This window comes from Tachypleus tridentatus, chromosome 4 (assembly GCF_004210375.1).
Source record: "Tachypleus tridentatus isolate NWPU-2018 chromosome 4, ASM421037v1, whole genome shotgun sequence".
NCBI lineage: Eukaryota > Metazoa > Arthropoda > Merostomata > Xiphosura > Limulidae > Tachypleus > Tachypleus tridentatus.
Window position 1 is genome coordinate 72,962,186 of NC_134828.1, and position 20,320 is coordinate 72,982,505.

At 32.6% G+C, this 20,320-nt stretch overlaps 1 protein-coding gene across 1 annotated transcript in view; it reads left to right on the forward strand.

Moving 5' to 3' along the window:
* The first annotated feature begins 6,152 nt into the window (after nt 1-6,152).
* The window catches only part of LOC143249427 (sperm-associated antigen 7 homolog), a 44,199-nt gene continuing 30,031 nt past the window's right edge, over nt 6,153-20,320 (forward strand). The window contains exons 1-3 of the mRNA XM_076499262.1: nt 6,153-6,516; nt 13,355-13,422; nt 16,103-16,191. Of these exons, the coding sequence (XP_076355377.1) occupies nt 6,435-6,516; nt 13,355-13,422; nt 16,103-16,191 (239 nt within the window). The 5' untranslated portion in view covers nt 6,153-6,434. The remainder of the gene's footprint in view (nt 6,517-13,354; nt 13,423-16,102; nt 16,192-20,320) is intronic.

Genomic DNA, 20,320 nt, shown 5'->3' on the forward strand with positions numbered 1-20,320 from the left:
ACAAGGATACTGCAGTAATGCCCAACACCAGCATCAGATATAATATTCACAACACCCTTTGTGAACGTTCAACATCGTACTCAGTAGACCCTAACCCAACACGACTAGTTGATTGACCCGGGAAAGAGGCACCCTTCTACAGGATTTCAAGGCTAAAGTGGTGGGTTGGAATAGGACTCCTTAACCACCAAGATCCTCTCCTCCCCTTCACGTGTCATCACACATGGTTAACATATGGGGGGACATCCAGATCTCAGAGGTAAACTGCAAAAAGGAACCTTCTCTTGGTAGCACCCTCACCACGTACAAATACACAATAGTAAAGCTCGACCTTTCAGCCGTGGAGGTGTGTTATAATGTGACTGTTAATTCCACTATTAATTGATAAAAGAGTAACCCAAGAGTAGGTGTTAATGACTAGCTACTTTCCCTCTAGTCTTACACTGCTAAATTAGGAATTGCTAGCGCAGATAGCCCTCGTGTAGCTTTGTGCTTAATTACAAATAAACTAAACAGCAATGTTACCCAAATAATGAAACAATGTACTTTAAATTTGTCCTCTCCCTAGTAACTCAACGGAAAATCTGACGGTTTACAATGCAAAAATGGGTTTCAATACTCTTGGTGATCAAAGCACAAATAACTTATTTTGTAGCTCTGTGCTTTACAATAAATGAACATATATGTTAATTTTTTTTAAGTAGTAAATTATCAATATTAAAGGCCAAGTACATTTTTAGCTTCTTTTCAGTGCGTAGTTTACTGCAATCAGAAGTTAATGTTATTAATTAAGCAAGACGTGTTTAATAGACTGCTCTTAACTAGTTAAATCTAGGTATTTTTGCATATTTATCAAATTACTTCTTATTTTATGACGACTTTAATAATGGAGGGAAATCCAGAAATGGTAAGTACTTGCGAAGATGTGGTGACTTTTATAGGGTTAGTGGGAGCGATAGCTTTGGAATCTTGACTTCTGGGCATCAGCTCTTCTAACGAAATGTCATTGAGAATACGCTACTTCAAAAATGCGTATGCCCTTTGTTCATAACTCTGGTTTGGTATGGTTTAATTTTATTTAAGCAATGACGTATCCACCATAAAGTTTGGCGAGCGCCCCCTCAGAGATTTAGAAAAATAAATAATGGCTAATTTCTGGCGAATGATCTTCTCTGTTTTACTGATAGAGTATATTCTGGCACGATGATGTAGATCTATGGGCTGAAATATTAAGGCATGGTGATCCGAATCTCTGTTTAGATTCATAATGCCAATATTATATGGTATCCAACTTTATCCACGGTGTAGCACAATAATATGGGGAGTCTCTAACTTGATTGTAAAATCCTGAATACGCTCCTGATTAAGCACAATGAACTGTCTATACTCTGCTCACCACGAGTATCAAAACCCAAATTTTAATATCGTAATCTTGTAGAATTATCGCTGAACTATTGTGAGGGGTGAACTCTGTAAAAAGTTAGAAAAATCTATTTCGAAGCTACAAGTACAAGGTCGCGTAGATGTGTTCATGAGGAACAATCTTGACCTAAAAAGTAAACAGAAATGAGGTCAAAAGAGTTTATTTTCAACAAAGGTGATGACGCAAGTAAATGTCCGAGCCGAAGAACAATCTCCACATACTGTCTATTATCAAAGAACTTTCAGGGGAGCTACCTAATAAGGAAAAGAGAAATTGAGGAAATATGACAACTGAGAAGCAGTGAACAATGTTGGTGACGATTTGATGTGGTTGAACTGATGACCGTCACTTAAAGTTACTCATTCTTTACAATATGTAACTCTCCCTTCGCACAGCCTTCAACATTTCAAACTCAGCAAAATTCTCGACAAATCACGCCCTACCTATTCCTGTAATTTTCTAATGCTTTTCCAGAATAGGTTGGGACTTTAACCCCTAGCAAACTGCTGTCATTTTTTCATGTTATGTCAAAAAGCACTTATAAAATATCTATTAATTCAGAACACTGGCTCTGTTTTTCTCAGCAAAACTTCTCATGCACAGAACAAAAGATGCAATTTCCATGACAACCTCACAAATGAAATGCTTTTTAAAATCAAACTAAAAAAATAGTTTAACGTGCAGTTGTTCACGGATTGAGAAACGGGAGATAATGTTATTATGAATTATTTTGTTATGGGCTAAGAAAGTTTATCATCTGATTGCTAGATTTCTAAAGTTGTTAGTCCGCTGAGCCGCTGGGGGGCTTTCCAAACGCGACAAGAGGTGCAGCTTTTGAAACAAACATCAGAGCTCAAACTGTAAAGTCATATTGAGACAGTGTCTGAATTCCCCCACGAAGCTGTACCTACAAACAAATCATCAGTGGTACAGGTATAAGTAAGGAAAAACTGTCATTATGGGAGATTACATAAAACTTTGTATTTATAAAATATTTTAAAATGTAAATCTTGCCTTAACATACCAAACCAAACTGAAACATAAGTAATTGATGCATGAGAAATTCAGTGATATTCAAGATACTGCTCACAAGCCTAACATTTTCCGCTGCGTGATGAAGCTTTGTATTTACATATTCCTTTACAGTGAGTTTTATAAGTGAAAGAATACAGTTTCCTTATGGCATTTCATCAAATCCTTGTTTATAAATCTTCTTTACTAAATTTCAAGGTGTCTTTTTTAGCACCCGGTACACAATCAAATATGCAACATTTCTTTTATTGAAAAGGTTCCCAGAATATTTAAGGCACTGTAATTTTGATTAAATTAAATTAAGTAGGCAAATAACAACTGTCGCATCCTTGATAAGCCCACCAGTTGAAAACTCAGAGTATGATTTCATAATTTGTCTTACACGTGAACCACAAAGCCTACTATGTAAGGAACAACATCTTCCGCACATAAAGATTCTCAAAATATAATGGCTTGCAGTAGTCGTGGTCAATATAGGTTTGTGTGTTTGTTTTTGAATTTCGCACAAAGCTACTCGAGGGCTATCTGTGCTAGCCGTCCCTAATTCAGTAGTGTAAGACTAGAGGGAAGGCAGCTAATCAGCACCACCCACTGCCACCTCTTGGGCTACTCTTTTACCAACGAATAGCGGGATTGACCGTAACATTATAACGCCCCCACGGCTGAAAGGGCGAGCATGTTTGGCGCGACGGGGATGCGAACCTGCGACCCTCAGATTACGAGTCGCACACCTTAACTCACCTGGCCATGCCAGGCCCATCAAAATAGGTTATGTCATCAGTAGTTCTTTCCTTATATTGCATTATCATTTTTGGTGTAACTTGGCTGGTATTAGATGCATAGAAGACAGAAGTCCGAGTTTTCTTCACACTGTTAGTATTGACTAGACCTCTCTTTTTTATTTCTTAGAAGCAGAAATTTACAAGTACTTCCAAAATGCTTATCAATGGGGTTGTTATTAAGTGCACAACGACTACTTAAAGAATTGAAGAACACTTCCACGTGGTCTCAACTTAACTTCTATATCAGAAGGTATTTAAGGAAAGGTGACACACCATCATAAAAACTTTCATATATATGACGAAATGTTTTCAGCGTCAATAAAAATCCACATAATCAAATGTTATCCTATGTTGAATCATCAGTTGTTCTCTTGTAAATTCTCAAAGAAAAGCTAAATAATTCTTGGCTTCTAAAATGTTACAAAACACAGCTTACTTATCAGTGGAGTTAATGCTTCCGTTAAGTTTTGTTGCTAACACATTTCGGCTGCTGGAATATCAAATGTATCACAGCGCATTCTGTACCCTGGAAGCCTATAAATGTTTCCCAATGTTCAGGATATTGTCTGAAAAATGACAAATGTTTTGTGATACTTCAACTCAATGCTTGGGTTGTCAAGTTAACTATCATTTTATTTCCTTCCTACTCTGTCACCCAATGGTACATCGTTACGTCTACGGATTTACAATGCTAAAATTAAGAGTTCGACTTACCTCGGTAGACACAAGAGATAGCCCGATGTGGCTTTGATAAAATAAAAACACACACCTTCCTACTCAATGTGGTATCGTATTCATTTATTAGAAGCGTGGAATCTAATCATATTGAAACTGAGATAGGAACTTGGTATGTTCCCAACTAATAAAATGAATCTCACTGTCGAAAATGGTTCAACGACTCGCAAATACATTTCAAATAAACTTTAGCGCATGGATAGGGTCGAAGAGGACGTGTACAAGCTATTGAGTAACAGAATGCTCAAACCACGTTTTAACAATGTCACAATGTGATGGTTATTCAGGAATAATGGATAATAAAATGTTTGAAACAAACCATGCCTCATCCAAGATAATATTTCTTTCCGGAAGATGAGAAACTAATGCTTAGAAATTATTGGCTTTACTCTGAAAGATGTAGACTTTTTTTTTCTGTCTCAAATTTCTAATTATTTAGGTTTTTATCCATAATGACAAAATAAGCATTCTGAAAGCAATTCACAGCATTCTGAGATGATATCGTGCCATGTGTTTCTAAGTCATCAAAATAAAGTTTCCGTTTTTGAAGTGGAAGGTTCATCATTTGAAGTATTCTCACAGGCAACAGGTTCTGCATAATGCTCCGAAGATACTGCTTCAGCCTGCTTAGATCTGTATATTAGAACGAAATCAAGTAGAATGATATGATTGTAATTTTACCACATTATCGCAGCTAAATCAAAAACTTTATATTATAGAGATGGTTAACTTTTACATTCTACAAAAGTTTTCGACCTCAACTCTTTATCTTGCTCTTCATCACCTGACTGCAGGAGAGAGTTCAGGATTTGCAAAAGGAGGGAATCCAAACGAATGGATATTGAAGAGTCTAAGAATGTGTTATTTCCTTCAGAGAATCTGAAAGTTTTTTAAACTTGGAATCTAAATCAAATTTCCTGACACTTTCTATTGATTTTTTTCAACTGGTAAATTTGCAGTAAAAATCAAAACGGCAAATTTTTTCTACTATCATTGAAAACACCTTTCTTCGCAGAACTGATTGTTAGGATTCTGAAGTGTTTTACAATTTCTTCACTTTTATTTTTTTCGCATCGGAAAGGACAGAATTTTCAATGTTGTTTAAAACGTAAAGTTTATCACATCATAATGGAATTTGTTCTATAAAATCATCACTATATATTCTAAATCATATATTGTGCCGTTCCTTACTCAATGTTACCGCTCACAATTTCTTAGCCAGTTGTTGAAATTATTGGTTGCCTTTTCTTGGGGGACATTCTTGACTTCACAACTTTTTGAAGATGAGCAAAGCAATCAGACATTCTTAACACAACAACCCTTTTAGCTATTGGAACTTGCGACATTTGAGTGCCTCCTAGAGGTCACGGTTGAAATTAGAGGTAAAATTCTAAAAACAAATATAGAGGTGAAATTTACCTGATTTCAAAAAAGAGAAAAACATGTTAACATAAAAAATGACAAGGCACCTTAAATAAGCTCCTGTAGTATAACCTTCAAAATAAGTTTCGATATTTAATGTCATTGAGTACCGTCGGGACTTCATTCCTGGTTGAAATGCTTCGTACAGAACTTGGTATATTTGCTTGGTGTGTAATTCTCTCGTTCAGTGCCTCAATCTACTTGCCATGCAATTCGATATAGTCTGCAAATCTAAATTTATACACGCGTTTTGAACAAAATCCTTATCTATGCATAAATCTCAGGTTGACATTCAATATGAATTGGGATGAATTGATTTAATGACAGTGACATTATCAACCGAAAATTCACTGTTTTTGTGCAGTTGTACGCTGTATCGCTATTCGCCATTTCAAAGAATTTCTTCATCGTATGTCAGCCATGTACTGGTCTTTAAACATTGAAAACAGAGCCTTATTTTTTAACAACTGCACATACCTACCCCATTGTCACATACTGGCTCGCCCGTATTTATAAAATCAAACAAACCATGGCAGATATTTAGTTTTGAGGAAAGGTATTTCTCTTTCTCAGCTTGGGTGTACAGGGATAGTAGTATCCCTCTTCATCTGTATTTATAGTTCAGTCCTTGTTCTAGATATTTTGCAAAATATCTTATTTATTGATATTCTAAAATATTCGTGGATAACTTGATTTTAACGTAGTTCGCCCTCTAGCTAACATACAAATTACCAGAATTTACAATAATAAAAAAATATGTATATGTGTGTGTGTTTAGCTTGTAATAGTATAAACGCTTGGACTTCTGTTGAGTTTGGAGTGTATCGTCTAGTATTGGAAGATTAATAAAAAAATTAGTAATTGGAAAAAAGTCCTTGAAACATTATAAAGATCTAAATCTTCAGAATAAATATTTATTTCAAATGGAATTGTATTTTTCATTATATCATGAAAACGTTCTACTGATAATATCATAATATTAGCGTTCATAAACTTAGCTACAACCTACTTAGTTGGAGGTTGGGAAGTTTTAAAAAAAAATGGCTGACCTTTTAGGTTCGATTTTAAGTTCCATGGATAAACCACCGCCAGTAAATGATACACAAAAGAAGCTTATTAAAAGTAAGTACTATATATTTATAGTATTATGTGGTGTTCAGTGTAACTTATTGAGGAAAATATAAATCCTTACCCACACTGTTCAGTACTAAATCAGTAAAGGCCTTTTTGTCGGCTCAGGTTACGTTACCTTAAGCCTTGACTTAGTTTATTGTATAGTGTATACATAAAAGTAAAACTAAAACTAGTTTAAAAGTGTCCAAAAGGACACAGTGCCTTTTGTTTCTTCTGCATATTATACCTCCTTTACCTATGCTCTAATAAAATGAAAAGTTTCGTCAGTATTTAATTGAGTAGCATCATGAAATAGCTATTTATCATAAGCCTTTCAAGGTTTCCCCATTTCCATTTTAATCACGTCTCTAGCCTTTTGCAGTCCTAAAAGTATTCCAACTTGTATGCCAGTTTAAACTTACTGCTTATGCCAGTTATGGTGTGATAAATATATCCTTGATTTGAGCTTTTGTTTTCTGTTCCTTTTTTTAGGAATATGTGTATCTTGTATTAAAGCCATTTTATTTTTTAAAAAAATCTCACCTGTCCTACATCAAGTTTTAAGTCATTGTCCTAATCTAGTAATGATGAATATCTTTCCATGAGCCCAAAATTAGCTTACCTGAAGGTGAGAAATAATATCCTATTTCTTTTAATCTCAACGTGTAGCAAGACATTGAACCTAATAATGTGAGTGCATCCTCTCAAATGTTCCAGTGCATTAACTCTTGTAATCTCATTCTTATTTGTCATTAGCAGTAACTATAAAACTGGACTTTCAAGAGTTTGTTTTCTGATCATTTGGTATAATCCAACTTCAATTATTTCAAGAAGTTTGCCTCCCATGTTATTTTGACTTCAAGCAATCCCAGTAAATGTGTTTAAAGCATACTGTTATTAGTAGTATCTCCAAAATTAGTAGAAAATATTTCAGTTACCCCTTCTGTTTGATCAGGCATGAGAAATGATGGATCCAAGACAATGTCCAATCTCTATGATTACTGACTCTTGCTTTGAAACAAACTAACTTTTGATGTTTTATTCCTATTCATAAATACATAATTTTGCAAAAATTTGGCATTATTCTGATAAAGCATGAGATGCATACTTGTGTGTTTATTTTGAATTTCGCGTAAAGCTATTTGAGTGCTATCTGCACTAGCCGTCCCTAATTTAGGGGTGTAAGACTAGAGGGAAGGCAGCTAGTCATCACCACACACTGCCAACTCTTGGGCTACTTCTTTACCAACGAATAGTGGGATCGACTGTTTCATTATAATGCCCCCGCAGCTAAAATAGTGAGCATGTTTGATGCGACCGAGATTTGAACCCACGACCCTCGGATGACGAATCGATCTCCTTAACACACTTGGCCATGCTGGGCCAGATGCATACTTTGTGAAAGTATGACTTCAATTGAATTTTGTAATAATGAAATTGACCATCAAAATTTCGTAATTTGTATAAATATTCAAGAAATTTTTTTTGAACCATGTTTCAATTGTGGGCAATTAATTTAAGTTCTTTGTGTGAATTGAATAGTCATATGTTTTTGTGTTCAGACAAAATTTCTTTTCTTTTGAAAAAGTATATTTTTTGTATTTTACAATCATTTTTTGAAAATGTTTAGTCTCTTGTATTTGACTCAAAAGTGTATTTCACAATTATTTTATTGAAATAGAAGTATTTCTTTCTAAAAAGAAACTAATTTTATGCAATAAAGTACCATATTTTTGCAACAATATGTAACTTCTCATCTTGAAAAATACAAGCTATAATTACCAAATTACCTTCCTTATTAGATTCTCACTTTGAAATAAACAAACCTGAAATTGCAAACAAACAAACTTTCAGGATGTCTTTTAAAAAAAGTAGAAAACAAATAAAAAGATATACTATATAAAAAATAAATAGAGGAGCCATTGTCCTTTTTTTCCAAAATCTCATAAGACTTCTGTATACCAAGAAATGCCAGTTAAAGACTGACTTTATTATAATCTATACAGTTTCAACATATTGACTATAATATTTTTTATTCCTTCAGTCCTAATAGGCTGCAGATTCTTTATACAAGGAAAAATTTTGTTTCCCTGTTAGAGTCTCACTGTGAAATAACTAATTATGAATATTCTTCAAATCTCTCCATGTTTTAGTAACTCGCAGTACACTATTGTCTTCCATTTCAATCAGAGCCCTGATTTTTTCTATTTCATTCTTAATACTCTTTAACATTAGTTTAAGAGCAAGTAAGTTTATTCTTGATTCTACTATTTTTCTTTTTAAAGTTAACAATCTTCTTAAAAATGAATTATGTAACTTTTTATAACCTGAAGCTTGTTTTCCAAATTCATTATTATTCCACAAGTTACCCTGTCAGTTTCTTTATTTTTTTAAGCCCCCCTCCAAACACATGTTAGTTCAGTTTAAACTATTTTAATGAATATACTTATAGATTGTCACACATCCTCCTACATAACATGTTTAAATGATGTTATTGTCCCCTCTCTATCTCAGACATGTGTTGCTGCACTGTGTTCTACTGCAACAGTGGGAGTGCAGATTAATCTTTTCCATGCCTCTGACAGAGTTGTTCCCTAACCATGTGAAGAGTCTTTTGCCCTCCATGGTTAAAAGAGTTGAGGAGTAAATGTCTGCTCCTATCTTTATTCCTGCCATTCCTTCCAGTGGGTCATTGGATCCACTTTCCGTGGTTCTGGGTTCTGGCATCTGCTCAGGTCCATCTTCATTGTACCCAAGATGCAGAACAATTATTTGTTTCACACTCTTAGTCCATCAACAGAAACCTGTTCATATGACCCAGAACAGGATCCATGGAGGTCAATAGACCTTCTTCTACTAAAAAAAAATGGCGTGATCAGAAACAGAAGGATTCTCTGCCCAGGTCTCTTCCACCTAAGTAAAAATGGACATTTTGATACAGTGTAACTGTAAAGATTTTTAATTCTTATGTGGATAAAATAAGGCTTTGATTGATTCTTATCATTCTTACAGGAAACATTCCCATAACCTGTTGAAACAGTCACCTTTTCACAGTTTTCTTTGTACTGGAATGGCAGGTTGTGTGATGGACAAGTGCACAGAGGAGTGGCACTGCTGGTCGACCAGTACATGCTAGCCCTGTCTTTGTCACTTGATACACCCTTGGAGGGATTAGCCATCCGTATTTCCTTGGGTCATACCATTGTTATTTGTTCTTTCCTCCTGTATCTTAAATAGACCTATGATCATTCAGACCTTGATGCTCTCATTGAACAGTTGTCATTTCCTTTTTTAATGGACATAATCCTTTCTTGAATGGTGCTGATATTGATGGGAGGGATTATTCTGTAGAATGTTTGCTTTCAGATCACAACCTTTCTATCTTTGATACTGGTTCTTACACTTATTTTCATTCACCAAGTTAGTCTTTTACTTCTACTGATCTCTCCAGCTGCTTCACTTTACTTTTCTCTCACTTTTCTTTGAGGGTTGACAGTGACTCGTGGGGCACTGATAATTTTCCCATCATTTTGAGGGAAACTGGCCATGGCTGATGCCACCTGATCCACATGCCTCAGTGGAAGTTGGACCAGGCCAACTGTCCATTTGTTATTGGTGTCATCGAACTTGATCTTGCTGTCATTTGTATGCTATTAATAGATGACAGCACTGTAGTAATGACTGACAATATTGTTCAGGTATTTGCACAGTCTGTTCCTAAAACCTTGACACATTTTTCACAGTATCCTTGTCTGTGGTGGAATCTTGTCTGAAATGCACAGAAGGCTTAAAAATGGGCGTGAGATACCTTTTGGTAGGTATCACATGCTTTCAAACTGCATTGCTTTTTAGTGGACCCATGCCCATGCTCAGTAGGTAAGATGTCAAAGCAAGAAGGAATCTTGTATTAAGTTCATAATTAGTCTCTTCTACCACCAGTTCCAAAAAAATTGTATGAAACAAAATTAAGGTCATTGAGCAGTATATTTTCCATCCCCTTTCAATCTTGCTCTTTGATGGTCAAGAATTTGCTGATACCTGGAGCATCATCAGTACTCTTGGCAAGAGTTTTTCTTGTGCATCTAGCGCTTCTGTTTCTCCCTCTGCCTTCTTGGGTAGAGTGACTTCCTCCTTTCTTTTGTGCTTGTTACCCCTATGACTATAATCCCCTATTTACACTGATAGAATTTGTACTTACTCTTTATGAGTATGGCAGGACATCAGTCAGACCTGATGATCTTCACTGTGAGATATTGCACCATCTCTCTTATACCTCTCTTCCTATTCTTCTGGTTGTTTTTAACCAGATTTGGCAAGATAGTATTTTTTCCTGATGCTTGGCACTGGGCTATTCTCCTCCCTTTCTTTAAGCATGGGAAAGAATCCTTCTAACTATCATCCAATTGCTTTTCTGAGCTGTCTCTGTAAAGTCATAGAGAGAATGATTAATGCTTGTCTTGTGTGATTCCTCAAATAAAACAACCTTCTTTTGCCAATCCAGTGTGGGTTTCAATGACAGCACGCCATTGTGGACTATCTGCTTTCACTTAAAACATCAACCAGGGAAGCCTCTGTAAAGTAACAATATTTTGTTTTGATGTTCTTTGACCTTGAGAAGGCTTATGATACTACATCAAAGTATAGAATTTTGTGAGACCTCTACTCATATGGCTGTTTACCTACTTTTTTTTTCTCCCATTCTGCCACCTATTCTCTTAGCCTTCTTGTTTTAGCACAACTGTCTGAATTGTGTCTGTTATTGAATGATGTTGCTGTCTCTATTGGTCAATCCATCCTATCATGGCATATTACTATCCCCACCAGTGACTTTTTTTTTTAACCATCTGACAAAGTGGTTACTCCTGATTTAAAGTATCATCTTTTATTTGCCAAACATCTTTCAAACCATTCTTCTGTTCCTGTTTATGTGGATGGTTCTAAATCAAGTGACTGTTGGGTCTACCAGGGTTTATTGTGACTCAGTAGTTGATCACAGGATCCCCTCTACAGTTTCTGTGTTCACTGCTGAGCTGTATGCAATTTCTCTTGCCCTGGATCATGTAGATACTATGCAGTACACAATTTGTGCTATTTATACCATCTCTTTGCTCTGGTGCTATCTTTGCCATGCCTGTCCCATATATGGAGTAAGGTCCTGGGATGTATTGAAGGCTCAGCTCTGCATCAGTTGACAATAAATTTTGAGTGAACAATGTGATCACAAGCTTTTCCAGATCAAACCTTCTGTTGCTCTTTAGCCATCTTTGTTTTGTAAGAAGAAAATTGTCGTGGCTGGGCCATGCATTACTCACAGTTTTTACCTTTTTTTTTTTATTCTGGGACTGATTCATAGCTCACAGTTTACTATCATGTTGTTTTTATGACTTTGAACAATGGCACCATTTTAAACATGTTTTTTTCCACAAATTCACCCGTGTCATTGGCGATAGTGATATTATTCAATTTACTTCTCTTTTTAACTTTTAAAAGGCCATTGGTCATTTTACTTCTATTTAAGTTTTTACCTTCTTTTTGAACTTTATTTGTTTTTTTTACCTCAATTCATGTTTACATTTTATAATGATTTTACTTTTATGCTTTTTTTTAACTGGTTATTTGGTACAGATAGCCTAGTTGCTTTGCATCAAAAAATGCCAATCAACCAACCAAAGCGTTAAGGTTTGACAACATGTCTTATCTTGTCCCCAGAGCCTTTATGCTAGACTAATAAATACATGATCCAGTAGGGGAGAATTTACTATTGATGTGCATACATCAGTAACGTAGTAAATGCAAGCCTGCTCATTGTATCTATCTCCAAAAAATATTGCAGTTTTCAGGATTTGGATAAAAACGAATAATTTGTGATTGGAAACTTATCAATGCCAAGAGAAGTAATTATAGATTTACTTGGCAGATGACATGAACTGAGAGAACAAACTGTAAAATTGTTGGCAACAGTTGGTTCAACTTCATTAATTGAGGTTGATACTAATTAGCAAGTGTGTGTTGGAAAAGATTTCATATTCTCTTAATTCTCTTCATAGAATACATTTTGGTGATAACTGTATTCATTGTTTACTACATTGTGTTTCAGGTAATAATGGAACCAGTAGTATTTCCAAAATATTATTTGCAAACCAATTTGAAAAAAAAATCATCTTCCTACATACTCACCCTTATTTTAAGTTAGTTGAGGATTATAGCAAAGAAAAATATTTTTAAGCTGGGCTTAAACATCTGTCCACGATATTAAGATAAAATTCACTTATCAGTTGTAATTATAATCAGAATGTTTACTACCAAGTCATTATAGATCTTGTGCATTTCAAGTCTTACAACAGATATGACGTATAATCAATGTAGTTGAGGTAAAGGTGTCAACATTGTATATTTAGTTTGTGAAAGGATGTGCATTTAATTCTGAAGCTATATTGGTCAGATTTTCAAAGCTTCTTTGTGTGATTAGGGAAATAGTATTGGATGCAAAATGTTGTTACCATATTTATATTTACTTTTTTAAGTTTATTGGTTTGTTGAATGACAGTGTAAACTGTGGATGTTTGTAACTTATTTTGGAAGTTTTTTTGAAATTTTTAAAAATAGTACTTAAACAGTTTGGATTCTTGAGTATTGAAACAGAAATAAAATATTTTTTAATTTTTTTGAAAAATAAAAAACTGGAAAAATTGTTACTGTTTTATGAAAGTATACACTTGCATTGTTTTACATTAAAGTATTTTTAGGGTACTGAAAATGATTGGAATGTTAGTTGTATTTAGGAATTTAGTGGCAAAAATAAGAAAACTGATAAGAAATAAGTTTAATGGATGTTGATATATTTCAGAACAAAAAGAACAGTATGAAAAGCATCAAGCAGCAGAAAAAGCAAAGTTGGCAAAATTCAGAAAAGATGTAAGTGTGACAGACTGTATTTATAATCTCAGTCTTTCATTGTACGAATGTTGTGTAATGAAGAGGGCAACAGATCATTTTTTGCTCAAGGGAATGATAGTGGCCAACATCTGCTTCAAAAGACTTGAAGACTTGTTTTAAGTTGTATGAAAATCTCAACTTGCAGGTCTATTCATCTGTACATGTCACTGCTGGTAACATGGTTATGTAGGGCATAGGCCCATTTTGTAGATGATTATAATATCTGTATGAAAAATAATTAATCAATCAAGGATTGGGCTACATTGATTCACTAAATTTATTACTGAATATCTGATTCCAAAAAAGGATTCTAACTTCACATGTATAAACATGTCTAACTTCTGTGAAATTTACCTGGAATGATGGTGAGATTTCTAACACTATCATTCAGTCACCCTCCATGCAGTGTAGTATTGTTTAAATACACTTATGTCTCCTTTTATAATGTATATAGTACTCTTATTGTCATTTTCTACAACCAAAGTCTCTACCTTTTCATATGGGAGTAACTGAGACTTTAAACTATTAGATATGTCTGCACATATTTTATTGATTTGAGCAAATTGTAATTTGTCCTGAATGAATTAGCATGTTTTCACTGTTCTGCTAAAAATTGTTATCTGCAAAGTTCTGTTGCAACATCATGCAAGCATGAAGATCACTTTGACAGCTAGGAAGTAGTCTGTGGATCTGTTCACAGGTTTATGAAGGAAGTATTGATAATGTGTCACACCATGTGATGTACTCTTGACAAATCACAGTGAAGAACTCATGCTAAGATTAGAATAATGTTTATTAAAACAATATTTATTTTTTCAGGAAATGTTTTCTTGGTATGGATATAAGAAAAGCTCTGTGATGATTTTTAATTATTTGTATATTTTCTTAGACAAAAATACTTCTGTTTATGAGTGATTTATTGATTAAGAAAAAAATGATCCTTCATTTGTATTATTCTATTGGGTTGAGGAATAATTCGTGAGCGTTTTTTCAAGTTAAAAAATATATTCATAAATGAAACGCTTTCGCAAAATATTTCATGTCATTTGGTAAATAATTTTTTGCTCTAATAGATGGTGTGTTTGATTTTCATATGTCTTTAATTTTTGCTTTCATTTTCAGCTCATTAAATGGAATGTCAAGTGGACAAAATTGAGCATTTTCGACACCATCTGCTTTTCGCATTTAATTTCTTGCAATTTCATTTAAAACAATGCATACTATATACCTAAGTATTACATGAAATAAAGTATCATAATAAATGTTTTGGGTGTAATGTGTCCATGCATTGAAGTATTGTATAGTCTTGCATGTAATGCTTGAATTAAATTATTTAAAAACGCTCACGAATTATTCCTCAACCTAATATATAGGTTTGGTCCACTTACTGCAGGAAGGTTATATATGTATTGGATAGAAAAATGGTTTGAAACCAGTTATACATAGGATGGCACTGCATTGGTCCATAGAAACACTTTGTAAAAAAATAAAAAAACAACTTGTAGGTGTTTTTCCTTCATAATTCATGGTAAAATAGATAAGCCTCATAATTTTCACTTCAAAGCTTCTTAAATAAACTACATTTGGAAACAACACTACTGGCTTAGTCTACTTTTTACAAAGGTTTTGCCAGTCTGTAAAGATATTGAAAAGCATTGAGTTGGATATATGAGTACAAAGAGCTACATTCAGCATGGTTTAGATATTTTTGTAGTTGAATTGTGAACTTGATGAGTGAAAATGTTTTGCTACTTTTTATTTTCTTGTGCTTTGAAGTATGGAATTAATGATTATCTATCATTTTGTGACACTTTATGTACATGTTTTATGTAAAATGTGTTTTTCAGCAATATAATTTCCATTGATACTTTTATTTACTTTCTGAGGTTATGAACTCTTTTCAGGCCAGTCATTCTAATTATAACTTAGAGAAAATTTGAAATATCAAGTTTGAAAACTTATTTGATATATCCCTACAAATTTCCTCCAAAACGAAATTATAACTAAAACGTTAAGGTTTAAAACCTTCTTTTTTAAAGATTTGTTTGGGATAAAGAAATTGAAATTGTAGCCCCACTCACTGATTTTTGTTATCATGTTGAAATTTTTATTAAGATGTTGGAAATCATTAAGTTTCTCATTTGTGCAGAGAACTTGTCAGTAGAAAAAATGAAGTCCAAAATGTGTAAATTAGAAAAAAGTTTGAAGCTTAATTTCTAGCCAAAATAGTTTGAAAACAGTGAATGTTTGAAACTGATGATATTCTTTTATCATCAAACTTGTAATGTTATTGTATATAATTATTCTAAATAATGGTTTTGTATTATATTGTAAATCATAAGTTTTTGTTTAAAAAGGTGTAAAAAATTTTATTACATCATATCATGTATTTGAAATCTGTGTTTAAAATTTAACATCTAGGAGTTATAAATCTTATGAAATACTAAAGACCTACAATAGAGAGTTAAGGAAGGATTACACCATATGTTTTCTAAGGAAGTTTACATTGGGTTTAACTCTCAACAAAAGCATATAGCTTAATTTTTAATAATGTAATGTATAAGTTTGTTATTTATAATATAAAATTTAACATACAGAGTTTGTTTATAACTTCACTTTGTATTTAACTTTTATCATATTTTTTGAAATATTTTAACAGATTGAAGAAAAAATCAACAAGTTCCTCCAAGATCCTAGTCAACATAAACACAAATTTTCATCTATGAGTAAAGTTCATCGAAGTGTTATGTAAGTTGTTATAAAAAATCTGAAATTATGTGTTTATGAAATTCAATATTTTTATCTACATCAACAAATCATTAAATAAAACCTGATCAAATTAAAATGTGTAGTAAGTAATTGAGATGAGGAACAAATGAAAGAAATTACTTATTCTTTATTTTATTGTTAGAACTGATTTCTTTTAAGTACATTGAAACTATACAGTTTTAATTAAAGAAGGAAGACTGTAACAATACTTTATCCCATATACGTAGTAATCAATATTAGATTAGCATTGAAGATCATGTAACTGGCTTTTAATTAGGAAAATATCCTTTATTATACAAAAAGTAAAAACTCATTCTATTCTCAGCATTTAACCAATGAGTATCCTTCCCCTTTTCCTCCCAAAGTTATGCTTTGGGTTAGATGTTATGTTATAAGATTGCATTTTCAACTTATAATATTCTAGTGTTAATTTGCATTATTTTAAGGTTAATACTCGATAAATTTCAGTTTATCCAGTAAATGGTTTGATTTCAGTCTATTTAACATTGCAGTACTGTTTCATATGGAGTTTTGAATGTGTTAGTATTCACCCAGTATCTTTTGTTTCTTCAAATTTATCAGTAGAATACTAAAAGCAAATACATTGATTTTTATAAATTTTTAATCAAGGAAATGGTTTGGATAAATCATTATTTTCAAATCATGTAGACTTACCCTTTAATAGCTTATCTTGTGGAGTTACTCCTGTGCTGTAAACAGATAATTAATATAGTGTAGAACATGCATCATTTTATTCAGAATTCTCCACTTTCCCACCTGCCACATGTGTTATTCCATATTTCAGGATGTAAATGAGCTCTGCAGTTAAAAAGGGTGACTTCTCCAGACAGCCATGAATCTCTTTTTGGGAGAATGAAACATACAAATAATTAGATGTAACTCATATTACCAAGTGATAGTAAAAAATCTGGTGAATTAACCCTTTCATCACAGGTATCCTCTACTGTGCATGACATAAAAGTTTTAGTGTCTTATATTCACAATTTTGTTGAATTACTTTTTGTTTATGTTATACCAGTTAATGTAGTATAAAATCTTATTTAATAATCCATATTTTAATAGTATATAAGTTTTAAGTTATTAATTTTATAAGGCAGTATAAAAAAAATACTGAATTTCCCTCTGGTGTGACACGTGACACATTTTCTCTGATCATATTCTTTTCTCTATTTTATCTGCCTACCCTTGAAAAAGTACAAAATTAAATGTAAGTTATTCATTATACAATCGTCATGGCTCAGACAAACCATAATTTGTATAACCTTAGATTTTGTTTGGTTACAGAGCTATAAATAGAAAATCAGACCCTTCCTGTTACGCTTATGTCACATCCTCTCTTTCAGGTATTATTAATGGTTCTCTTTTATATTTAATTATATATTATCTATAACCAATATAAATTGAAGGTTTCTATCTATTAAATGACATATTGTGTGATGTTGTGTTCTGAACAGAGTACAAGCTTCATTACCATGGGAAAGATTGAGACTAGTTTGGATGAATTTGTAACAGCTCTTGTTGCATAGTTAGAAAGCCAGAAACATTTTGAGAGTTAGGGGAAGATGTCTGCTTCTTGTGTGTTATTAGTCTATATGTTTTGGTACATTATTTAATTAAATAAATGTTGTTAAACCCTTTCAGCATGGACTCGGTCCCTGGAACTTGCCTCATAACCATTTTGTGCTTGTTATAGTTTTCATGCTATTACTTTTAAATCAGTAAGGATATGTTCATGAAATTTGGCATATTATTAATAAACATAATACTGCTTTAATAGGCAAAATATCAGATTTTTTTTTAAATTAGGTTTCAAGGTTTGTTAAGCAATGTTTTTCTCATGCTTTTTTATTTTTGTATATTTTCCTGTCCAACATGCAAAGTAATTTTCATTTTAAGATTGAAAATACTTTTATGCATCAGAAAATTTTCAAATTTCAGATGCAAAATCCTTACGTTCAGCTAGTTCTATCAACAGTTTCTTACATAAGAAAAAAAAATCTTATTATGGGTTCAGTCAGTTTGACTGACCTTATAACCACCATATGAAATTAGGAAATGAATATAAGTTATACCTTTTTCATTCTAGAATGACTACAAATTATAAAACATAAATGTTTAGACTAAATAGCTTTAATCTCATAACATATACATTAATATAGATTTATTATATTTACCTTTCAGCCATGCTTCACTAACAATAGAGAAGTTACAATGACAGGGTGCACTTGCACTCCATTATCGTATCCAGTAATATAAAAGTGACCTATCTTGTGTTTTAGGGACTAGTATATGGTAATATACAGTCACATTTCAATTATTATAAATTGTATTTGTACATAGACTATTACTATTTACAAACAAGTTCTTAAACTTATTTGTCTTTAAACAGAACAGTATACAAAGCAAACAATTGTCTCTTTTAGTTATGGCCTTTGTCCATGTTGCTGCAAGTCATATTTGCTATGTCTTAAGAAATTTCACACACATACACACACGCATTTGAATAACCAGAAACTCGTAAATTACTTCATTGATACCATAGAATTCCATAATAATTTATCAAGTTTTATGACTAAGCTGTATTTGTATCTAAAAAAAATATACAAAATTTCAAACAGACAAAAGGCTCAACTTACCAGTACAAAGGTTTGTCTCAAAAGAAAGAAAGAATGCTGTTATATTTGAAAATGGCTGAGGAAATCACTGAAGGGATATTCTGAGTGTATATATAAGGAAAGAGAAGAGTGAGGGACAACTGTGTTTGATTCACTAAATATAGTGAATAGAAAAGATGAAAGGTTTTCATTGTATATTCTAGCTTGTCAATATTGGTAATTTGAATTTCCAATTCATATGAAACTATCGACTTTGTAATTTGACAAACATCTAATTTGAACCAATGCTGCATTCAACGTACTAAATAACTCACAAAAAATGATGTTTACGTGTGTTTGTTTAATATTTGCTTTTAAATTAAATGATGTATAATACAAAATTCTGAATTATAATTTATAGTTTGATACCAAACTCAAGGAGATAAATTCATAAAATAGTAGTTCAATAAAATTGTGAATGCAAGTCAAAAAATGTGATGACATGGCCTTTGACCTGGGAGCTGTTATGATAGGGTTAATGCATCACTACCGTTAGTATAAGATTTATAGGCTTATGTATAATTGACAGTAAGAAAAAGAAGATTGGGTAAGTAAGTTATTTCTTGTTTATTCATTATTTATTATCATAAAAATAACTACAATGTAAAAAAGGGATATTTTTAGGTTAGATTAGATAAAATAAATATTAATAAAAATGATTCATGGGGCACACATAAGAGCAGCACATAGGCAATGCATTTCAATAGTGTAAGGTGAGCTGAACATGCCCTAAATGATTGACAACTTCATACGGCACAGACAGTAGTTAGACACAGTTCAAAGGGCAATATGTTTTAATTATAAGATTATACTGTTACGAGCTAAAAGCTACATAGGATAAAAAAATGTAGTTTCATATTACAATTTGAAGTCATTCTAGAAAGAAAAAACAACGGATAATTTAGATCTATTTTGATTTTTTTTCTTTTTTGTAGTTATGCATTAATCAAATTGAGGGATCCTGTTTGGAGTGAGGGTAGAAGAAATAACAAATGAAATATAAAGTGTTTTTTTTTTGAGATGATGAAAATATTTTAATTTTCAACATGAAAATTAATTTGCATATAGACTATTCAAAACAGATACTCAATATATTTGTCAACAAATATTTTTTTCTAGTTTATTAAAAATATTTCATTAAAAGACTTAGGTTTTTACATGTGAAAGACTTATAATGCTAACTGAAAGACTGACAAATTTTGTGAAGATATACACACTATTATTAAAAGCTAGAAGCATTAGATCTATAAAGACTTTAAATGAGAACAAAGAAGTCAAATGGTCAGTTAAACTGATCAAGCCAAACTTGCATTGAAAGAGTTTAACCATTTGGCAACATGGCATTTCTATAATGCCCAACACCCCTAATAACAGATATTGGAATCTGAGGTTAGCAAGTTTTTGCTTGATAAGAAGCTTAGGAAATTCTACAT